Below are 10206 nucleotides of genomic sequence, written 5' to 3' on the forward strand. Positions count from 1 at the left end.
GGTTTGGTTTCACTTGCACAGCACAGGCGTGAGTTTGCAGAAGGCGCTGGTCATTGCTCATGTCGCTGGGTCTCTGTCCTGGCTGCAGGGAAGTGGTCTCGGTGCAGGGCGTCTCCTGAGCTCCCCCGAGTTCCACAACAGGCGTGAGGTTGGCCTCGTGGTACAGAGAGGTGCATGCGAGGAGGCCGCCCTCCTGGGCTGGGCTTCTGTTGCACACGCCCTTTGGCGTCAGTAAGGAAGCGAGCTCCCTTCTCCAGGCCCGGCCACGTGCTGTGGGTTTGACTCAACTCCCTCCGTCCTTCCAGTGAAGTCCCCCAGAACGACGCCATAGTTCCCTCACTTCCGAGAAAGTAACAGGTAGCGGAGCCCCTGGGCCTCCCTGGCCTGCTCACCGGGCCTCTGTCGGCCTCTGACTTGCCCCTCCGGGGCCCTGCGATGTGTGGAGGGGCTGCCCAGGCCCCTAGTTAGGGGAGCGCTCACTTGCAGTTGGGGTGCCAGGGCCCCACTGCAGGTCTCTGAGGGTGGGTTTGGGCCTGTCACGGGCCTGGGGACAGCATGGCCTCCTGGGTCCAAGTGCGTCTGCCCGAGCCCTGGGACAGCCTTGGGCTCAGGCTCTGAGAGAGCCCCCTCTCACAGGAAGGGCCCCACGGGGAGGAGCCCCACCAGAGGGGCCAGGCCCTTCTCAGGCCTCCAGGGTCCTTCCAGACAAGGCGGTCTTGGACCTGACCTGTGTCTGGTGGTCGCAGTTCTGAGCACTCAGTGACCTGGAGGCAGCGGGAGCCCACTCTCTCACCAGGGCGGTGTCTGTGAGGAGCTGGAAGGAAGGACAGTTCTCCGGCCAGGGCGGGAGGGCCTCCTGCTTCCCCAGCCCCACAACGTTCACGTCTCTGCCCCTGCCTCAGGCAGGCGAGTCAGCGGCACCCATGTGACCAGGCAGTGCCCTGCCCAGGTGGCCTGGCCGGCACCGCAGCGCCCCTCCTGCCCTGCCCCCTCACACCCACATTCCCCGTGCATGAGCTCAGCTGCTGCACTGAGGAAGCGAAACCTGGCCGCTGTGCCCGCGTGTCACTGACGGGTGTGGGCGGCTGCTGCGGTGGCCCCTCTTTTGGCCTGGGCAGCCGCAGGCTGTTTGCTGCCGTCACGCAGGGTGTGTGGGGCTCCGGGTGGGAGCTGCGGAGCCTCCTCTTCTGCCCTGGGGGTGGTCCTAGAGCTCTGCGCCCCAGGTTGGCTCTCACAGGCCCCCACCCGGGGTCCCTGTCTCAGCCCCGTGCCTATCACTGCAGTGAGACACACATCTTACCCTGAAACTGCACACATACACGTGTGCATGTCTGGAGCACAGAATCGGGGTCAGAAGCTACCCTCACCGGGTCTATACTCTGCTTCAGGTCCGTTTCTTTTGAACAGGCAAACACATGCACCCGCCAGCACTTCTCTGCCCCAACACAGGTTTGGGTGGTGTTGAGCATCGAGGCAGAGGGCTCAGCCAGCCTGTGTGTGCACCCTCGGCAGACAGTCTAACCTGGGGCCCCTCTGCAGCCTTCCTGGACGCCAGTCTGTCATCCACTGCCTGTTACCTGACACCCTGCCCTGACTCCCAGGCCCTCCTCGGGTTGGATGAATCTAGACTCAGGTTCTCCCCCAGAGTGGTCTCCAGACCACTGAGCTCCGTCCCTCGTTGTAATGGGGCCAGCTTTCCACTGAACCTTCACCTCTTAGGTTTCTGAGCAGCTCTGAGGGGTCGCCTGCGTCTGAGCAGTCTTGGCTATGATCTGGTCTCCTTGGAGCAGCCAGGGGGTTACATTTCCTTTTGAAATGTATTGGATAGACCCTTGGCTTCCCATCCTGCTTGGGGAAAGCGGCGTCCCCACCACGGGTTGTGAGGCGGGAGGTTGGCCATTACTGCACCACTTCTGCCTGTTCTTCCCTCCCACCACCCTTTCCCCGGCTCCTGCCATCCTGTGCCTCACCCCAGCAGGCCCTAGCCTCGGGGCCTTTGCATGCTCCTGCCTGAAGCCCTCCTCTGTCAACAACATGCTTCTCTCCCCAGTGTCCCCTCCGGCTGAGCTGAGTCCTCTCCTGTTCTCTGGGCATGGGATCCTGCCCATATGTGACGTGGGCCTGTCTCCCCTCCCAGGACTTTGTCCTCTGGGGTCACTGCAGCGTCCCCTGTGTGCCTCAGCCCTGGTGCAGCACATGGCAGGTGCCCACCCCTTTGCCATGTCCAGAAAGGAAGGTGCACCTGCCCTGTGAATTGGGGCACACGTCGGGTGTGACCCCACAGCTCTTCTTGGAATCTGTGTTCGTCCCACTGACTAAGGGCCAGGAGCATGGAGGAGAACGGGGCTGGGACTGCCCGTGTGCCAGGTGAGCAGGGGCTAGCACTGCCCATGTTCATGCAGAAGCACCTGGGCCTCCATGGTCTGCCCACAGGGCCAGGCGACTTCCCTTCCCTGGCGGCGTTTGTCTCTTACCCTGAGCAAAGATCAGACGCACATCATGATAACTGACCCGGAGATGTGGGATGTGGCTGAGACGGGGTTTTCCCTTGTGGTGTTCTTACCAGCGGGGGCTGGCACCCGACCGTCAGGGCACATTACCCAGTGGAGCTCACATTTGGCTGTTGTTTGTATGCGCCTGTTTTTATGCCTTGTAATTAAAACATTTATTTGGCCTTCTCAGTGAAAATCTGATTTCTTCAATCTAAGAACTGGTGCTATTGGCACCAAGACTTGAGTCCATCGGGTGCGCGGATCCAGAGCTGCTGGCTTATTCATCGTGCCGTGTTTGCAATCAGGCTGAGCATTGCTCTAATCAGAGCTGATGTTTGGTAATTGATGTGTTGAGTGAAGATCATGGTGGGAGGGGGCTCCAGGCGGCGATGAGCCTTTTGTGTGTGGCCTGCTGGGGGGCCTTCCTCACTGACTCAGCCCTGCCAGACGGGGTAATGGCTCCTCAGCGCAGCGTGTCTGAGCGCCGCTATATGCCGGGCGCGGCCCCACGCGTCCTGTGCATGCTCACTTGTTTGATCTGCCAGGCCCCGACAGAGCAGGTTCTGGCCTTTCCCCCACTGTACATGTGTTGGTACTGAGGCTCTGGAACATCACTTGCCAGAGGACATTCACCAGGGACCGAGCTGTGGTTTGGACCCGAAGCCCGGCTGTGGCTTCATGGGCTTGACCCATGTGTGATGCCTGCATGACTTTTCCCTCACCATTCAGGCCTCCAAGCAGCCAGGTGCCTTGCCCCTAATGCTGTTCTCTGCTCTCTTCCAGACCATCATGGAGCAGTTCAACCCCAGCCTGCGGAACTTCATCGCCATGGGCAAAAACTACGAGAAGGCACTGGCAGGTGAGGCTGGGGTCCCTGGCCTGCGGGTGGGAGTGAGGATGCCCGAGCAGGTAGACTGCTTCACGGGCCCTGATGAGGGAGGGATGAAGGTGTTTCCAGAAGCCCGATGTGGCTGAGCGCAGGTGTGGGTCGTAGGTGCCGCACCACGGAGGCCTGTGATGCTCTGTGCACACCATGGGCGTGGGGCCAACTCTGCAAGTGGGCAGGTCAGCCAGCGCATTTCAGGCTGATGGCAGTTCATTTTCTGAAAGGAACAACCAAGGACATGTCTCACCCCTGTGGGCATTGTCTCGGAGCGACGTCACTTCACTCTCAGCCACACAGGTCGACGGCCTTCAGGGAACCTATCACGGCCCGCCTGGGGGCTCCTGCTCACACGCCCTGGCTGCTTGGATGTGAGGCACATGCCTCCTTCTGGGCCGCTCCTCCCATCCTCACCAGGGTACCCCCCATGAGTTCTGCGTGGACTGGGGTGGGAGGAGGTCTGAAGGTGTCCTCCCCTCCATTTTCCTGGCCCTCCCCAAAGGATGGAGCCCCTCAACAGCCCTCGGCCCCTCCAAGGCTAGGCCAGGACCCACTAGGCTTTCCTGTTGTTTCTTCCAAGGAGCCTACTCTGCTCAGCAGCGGGCACTTCAGCCCCTGGGGCATGGGGCCCACACGAGCTCCCGGGCTGCAGAGCAGACTGCGTGTACTTAATTGAAAACTACCGAAATAAAATTTGATCAAGAGCCCAGTTATAAGCCCCTAACTGGGTTCTGGAGAAAGCGGATTAGAAACTGTAGGTATGGTGGATGCTCCCCATGGCCCCACTCTGGAGGTGCCCTCGTCCTTCTTGCAGCCTGAAGGGTGGTGTGGGGGTGCTCGTCCGATGAAGGGGTTTGTGGGCACACAAAACCACAAAGGTTTTGAAGAGTCTCTGAATTCCTGAAGGAAGCTCTGCCCCAGGCAGCGGCCCCCAGGCTTGGTCCCAGGAAGTCAGCTGGCCTGGAGCTTGCCGTCCAAATCCCCCGCAAAGTCAGGTCCGCCTCTGGTTTGAGCAGAAGTTGCCGTGGGAAGTGGTGTGTGAGGCCCCACCCCCCACCCCCAGCCGTGCTGCCTTTAGCCTGATTTGAGTGTGTGACTCACTCCCACTTGCACAGCTCAACTCTGAGACAGAGGACATTGTCAGAGTCCTCCTCAGCCCAGGCTGGCTGTGGGGGGGTCTTCCTGTCGAACCAACTTAGCAGGTCTCCAGCCGGAGGTCGGTGCTCGTCTCGTCAGGGACACCAGGCCTCGTGGTCAGGGCGCACCCTGTAATTTGACTGGATTAGCTCTGGACCTGAGTGGTACACTGTGTCCTTAGAGAAGGTGCTCTCAGCATTGGGACAAGAGGACATCAACAAGAGACGGGCGGAGGTCCTGCCCCGGCTGGAGCCTGCTGGGCGCAGGAGAGCCGGCTGCGTGGCAGGCGGGCAGGGCGGTTGAGTAGGTGCCGCAGGTGGTAATTTCCTCGCGAGGGAAGTAACCACCCCCTCCTCTCCTCTCTCAGGTGTGACGTATGCTGCCAAAGGCTATTTTGATGCCCTGGTGAAGATGGGCGAGCTGGCCAGCGAGAGCCAGGGCTCCAAAGAACTCGGTAAGACTCTGAACCGTGGCAGAGACCCCGGAGGTCCTGAAGTTGAATGTCCCCAGGCAGATCGGGGACCTGCCCTGTGTCTGGCCCTTCTTTCAATTGGGATCGTGTCTTCCCTGTCCAGTAAGAAAAGACTTCCTAAACTGATAGACAGACTGTTGTCCTCAGAGCTAGTGAGGGCTGTGGGGTGCATAGGGTGCACCAGGCGGCTCCAGGTCCCCTTAGAAGCGTGGTGTGGGGACGAGGGGACAGGCAGATCCACGTTTATAGGTGTTTGTGGCAAAACTTGAATTGGCTGGCATAGGGGAGCCATGTGAAAAGGTGGATTCAGATGATGGCCTTTGATGGTGTGGGGAAACATTTCTGGTATAAAAATGAGCAAGAAAAGATACAAACCCGTGGCATAGTATGACCAGATTTTGTAAAAATACCCTGGGAGCACGCTTATCTCATGATGGAGACCCCAGAAGCTTAACAGGTGGAGTTTCTGGGTGGGGTTCTTTTCTTCCACTTTTTCTGTGTTTGACACATTTCCAACAGCAGCTCACATTTCTTTTATAATCGAGGCACACAGTGTGGAATGTAAAGAGCCGTGGGCTCCTTGGCGCAACCCCAGGTTCTTGGCAGGTGGGAGGGCATCTGGTCTCTCTGTGTGCCTATTCGTTCTGGCTCCCAGAGGTGCCTGTGTCTTGCCCACTGCGTGGTCTTCAGCAGAACCCGCCCACTCTCGCCAGCAGCCCACCTTCAAACTTCTCACACCATCCTGCCTTGAAAGCTGGGCCGGTCCACCACAGGGCTTTGTGGTGCCCTCCGCCACTCCCTTGTCTGAGGATACGGTGGCCCGGCTGGCCCCACTGTCCCAGCCCTGAGCCAGCACCGTCCCTGGCAGGCCTTCCAGGTGTGCTGGTATGTTGACTGCCACCCTGGCAGAGCAACAGCAGCATCTGGGTTTCCCTGAGGCCAGTGTAAAAACCAAAGCAACTACAGGACCTTCCTGGGCTGGGAGCAGGGGCTGGTGACTGTGGAGACGAGGGCAGGCAGCATGAGTGACCGGGGCCAGACTCCTCACAGAGGCCGGGCTCTGCTCACATGGCTGTGGGACTTTCTTCAGTGTCCAGAGAGCTGGCTGGTGTCCAGCTCTGTGGCTCTAGGTGGTGGCGGTTCAGTTGATAAGTCGTGTTCGACTCTTGAGACCCCATGAACTATATAGCCTGCCAGGCTCTTCTGTCCCTGGGACTCTCCAGGCAAGAGTACTGAAGTGGGTTGCCATTTTCTTCTCCAGGGGATCCTCCTGACCCAGGGATCAAAGTGGGGTCTCCTGCATTGCAGGCGTATTCTTTACCAACTAAGCCACCAGGGAAGACCTCTGTAGCTCTAGAGGGACTCTCGTGGCCTCTTGAGGACACTGAACCAACCTGCCCTGGACGTCAGGCCAGGGCACCACTGGTGGGCAGGCCTGCAGGCTGGGCCTGGCTGGTGATGTGTTGGGTGTTTGGGTGGATGGGGGCCTGAACTCCTTGATGACCAGTCATGGCTGTAAACCAGCTAGCTCTGAGCTCAGAGGCCACCTGTGGGCCCTGCCTGGTGCTCCTGGGCCTCCCAGCTGTGGCTCCTCAGAGGAAGTTCGGGTGTTGTGTGTGAGCCTGTGTGTTTGTACACGACTCCTGTCTGTGAGAGGGGCACTTTTCTTATCATGGTTGATTGTGGCAGGCGGGGGGAGACATGCGTCTTCTCCCTGTGGTCACACACATGTGTGGAAGGAGAGGGTCTGCCATGGGGAGATCAAGTCCCACGTGGCCGCATAGTGAGGGTGAACATGTGCGAATCTATATGCGATTCTCGAATTTCCCGAAGTCGAAGTCCTTGGGGGTTGTACAGCAGGCCCGGGAGCGGATGGCAGGCTCCCGCCGTGAAGTCTGCTCGTGGAGGGGGCGGAGCCACACTGGGCGCTGCGGGAGGGGCGTCCCTCCTCCCCCCACTCAATTTGCTTTCTGGGCTCCAGCCTGAATCCTGGAACTTCTGGTTTACTTGTGGGTTTTTGAAATCTCTCCAGGGGCTTGTGGTGCGTGGGGTCCATCACCAAATGGGAGTTCCCGCTGTGTGCGTGCAGGGAGGCACCAGCCAAGGAGAGGCCCTGTTTCCTCCACTCATGACAGTTCTAACACCAGATGTGGGTTTTCCAGCACCAGCGAGCCTTCCAGTGTCTGAGGACCCCACTGGGGGTCGCACAGCTCAGCTCACTTCCGACACCGTCTCCCCAGTGTCGGTGCAGACCCTTGTCCCAAAAGACTGCTCCCCCCCATTCCCCCAGAGGCCAGCACGAGTGGAGGGTCCCCAGCTCCCCACACTTCTGTCCAATTTGGCTACGAATGGGCTTCCCACCACTCCATCCTCAGGTCTGGCTCTGTGCTGGAACAGCTCACAGAACTCAGGGGCAGGCTTACTGTCTTAAGGGTATCATGAAGGACCCAGGTGAGCGGCCAGAGGAGCAGATGCCCAGGGCGAGGTCTGGGAGGGTGCCAAGCGCAGGAGCTTTGTCCCTGTGGAGTTGGGGTACCCTACCCTCCCAGTACATAGGTGTGTCCACCACCCTGGAAGCTCTCCAAACCCCGTGTTTAAGGAGTTTCCAGGCATGAGCAGTTGTTAGCTCAGCCTGTAGCCCCTGTCCCAGAGGATGGGGTGGGGCCTCTACTTCTGACTCTGGCTGGGTCTTTCTGGTGACGAGCCCCCATCCAGGAGCCCAGGCAGAGTTGCCTCTGGAACAAAGGACGTTGCTATCACCAGGAGATAATAGGATTAGGAGCTCTATATCAGGAAGTTGTTGGGGGCGGGGGGAGGCAGAGACCAGCGTGCCTTTCTTCTCACATCATCGCTCAATTTTTTCTTTAGGTAACAGCTTTATCAGGACATAATTCACGTGCCATACAGTTACCATTGAAAGTGTTCAACTCTGTGCTTTTTAGTATATTCAGGGAGGTGTGCACCCATCACAACTGTCTCATCCCCAAACTTTTCTTCATCCCAGAAATGCAGGCCGTCTTCGTTAGCGTCACTCCGCTCTCCCAGCCCCTGGAAGCGCTGACCTGCTGTCTGTGTCCGTGGCTTTACCTGGACGTTTCATACAGAAGAAAGCGGGCACTGACCCGTGGCGACCCTTTTGTTTCCAGCTTCTTTCAGTTGACGAACGTGTCTTCAAAGTGCATCCGTGTTGTAGCGTGTGTCAGCTCTACTCTTTATGGCTGAATAAGATTCCCTTGTCCACACAAGGGAATATCATTCCATTCCCCAGCTGATGCACATCAGGGCTGTTTCCACATTTTGACCAGTTTCAATGCTGTTGGTGTCAGCAGTCGGCACAAACGTCTGTGTGGACACTTCATGTATCCCTGGAAGGGGAACTGCTGAGTCACACGGTTGGGGTTGAATTTTTATTAAAGCAGCACACACCCGGGTTTAAAAACAAGTCCCCCGCCCCCCACACGCCTGAGGCCCACTTCCCAGCCGTGCGTGTTCTCTGCCTGTGTTTGCTTCCATACGTGTAAACAGGCAAGTTTGTGCTGTTTCTTCTGTTTAATTTTGGACATTTTTTAATGAATCTTTCTAGAGGATTTGGATTTAGCATTTTGATATTGCTTCTCTCTCCCCACCCAAGAGAACAGTGACGACTTTTGCTTTAATCAGTACCCAATATAGCCTTTGTACGATGCTGGCGGGAATCCTCAGCTCAGAACAGTCAGCTCACAGCACAGCGGACAGCAGGTCTGAAATGGAAGCATGATGAGACAGACGTGAGCGCACATGTGCTCAGGTAGCGCACACCTGCCCAGGTAGCGATCAGCCCCTGAGAACACCTCCTGCCTCTCTCACTCCAAGCCCACCCCATTCCAGACAACCACTGCCGTGCGTTCTGCCCTGAGACTTGGCGCGCATTTGCTGGAGTCTCTCTAAATTGACTCGCGAAGGGTGTGCTGTGCTCTCTGTTTGGCCTCTTTTATCTCATGATTGTTTTGAAAGTCATCCCAGTGTGACACATACCTCCAGACCATCCTGCCTTCACGACGAGTAGTTTCCGCTGTGTGGACATGCCCTATTGTTTATATGTTCTTCTGCTGATGGGCATTTGGCTTGTCTCCAGTTTGGGGCATTTCCGCATCCGCATTTCTCTAATGAACTAATGATGTCGGGCATCTTTTCATGTGCTGTTTGCTGTTTATCTTTGGTGAAGTGTCTCTTCAGGTCTTTGTCCCCTTTTTTTGGTTGGGTTTTTGTCTTCTGATTGAGTTGTGAAAGTTCTCTCTGTATTCTAGGTAGAAGTGCTCTGTCAGATACACACTTTGCAAATATTGTCTCCCAGACTCATTGGCCTTTCATTTTTGTCACAGTGGTTTTAGAACAGAAATGTTTAGTTTTAATGAAGTCCAGTTGAGTGATATTTTTTTTTTCCCTGAACTGTGGTCCATAGGTTTTCATTACTATTTTGACAGCTTTGTTTTTCCTAGAGGTAATAATTGCCTGCCTTGATTTGCATAGTTGTCAGTTTGCTATCATGAACTCAGTCCCAAACCCGAGACTGCACTCTGGGGTTCCTCCCAGCTGGCGGTGGTCCCGTTAACCTGGCTGCTTCTCCCCATCTTAGAACCTGCCTCCTGAAGCCCCGCACCCCCCCGGGCCAGTGGCTGGGCTGGGCATGCATGGGACACCCTTCTTCCACCTGGGACTGTATTTTCTGCATCCTGGGTCCTGTCTTACTCCCTCAATTAGGGCGACCATCCTTCTTTTTAGTGGTTCCTCAGCAGGAAAAGGGGAAACATATTTCTGAACGCATGTCTGTCTATAGATGTTTCTGTCTCACGCTGATGGCTTAGAATTCCAGGTGGAAGTTCACACCCCTCAGAGTTGGAAGGCATCGCTTCCTTTCTTCTGACTCCCGGTGTTGCTGTCCTCAGTGCCTTGGTGGCTTTTTTTTTTTTTTTTAACGTGAGTTTTCTGTTTTTCCTCTCCTGGAAGCTTTTGAGGTCCTTATCCTTGGGTAGGTGCTGTGAAATTTCCAGACATCGGCTCCAGTGTGTATGTTGAGGGAGGGCCCCAGGGGGCCTGGAGAACGAAGCATCCCAAGGGTGGAGGAGGCATGCGGCCTCCTGGGGCCACGGGAGGGATAACGGGCCGGAGTTAAGCTGCAGCCCCGACCTGAGGACAGCGAGGGCACCAGGAGGGGTGGAGGCAGGAGCAAGGGTATGTCCACC

The 10206-nt window shown here is 57.1% G+C and overlaps 1 protein-coding gene across 1 annotated transcript in view; it reads left to right on the forward strand.

Annotated features, from left to right (window-relative positions):
• The window catches only part of BAIAP2 (BAI1-associated protein 2), a 53319-nt gene that overhangs the window by 11717 nt on the left and 31396 nt on the right, over positions 1 to 10206 (forward strand). Inside the window, exons 2-3 of the mRNA XM_010856302.1 lie at positions 3276 to 3351; positions 4880 to 4966. Coding sequence (XP_010854604.1) covers positions 3276 to 3351; positions 4880 to 4966 — 163 coding nt within the window. The remainder of the gene's footprint in view (positions 1 to 3275; positions 3352 to 4879; positions 4967 to 10206) is intronic.

This window comes from Bison bison, unplaced genomic scaffold (assembly GCF_000754665.1).
Source record: "Bison bison bison isolate TAMUID 2011002044 unplaced genomic scaffold, Bison_UMD1.0 scf7180017864371, whole genome shotgun sequence".
Taxonomy (NCBI): Eukaryota; Metazoa; Chordata; class Mammalia; order Artiodactyla; family Bovidae; genus Bison; species Bison bison.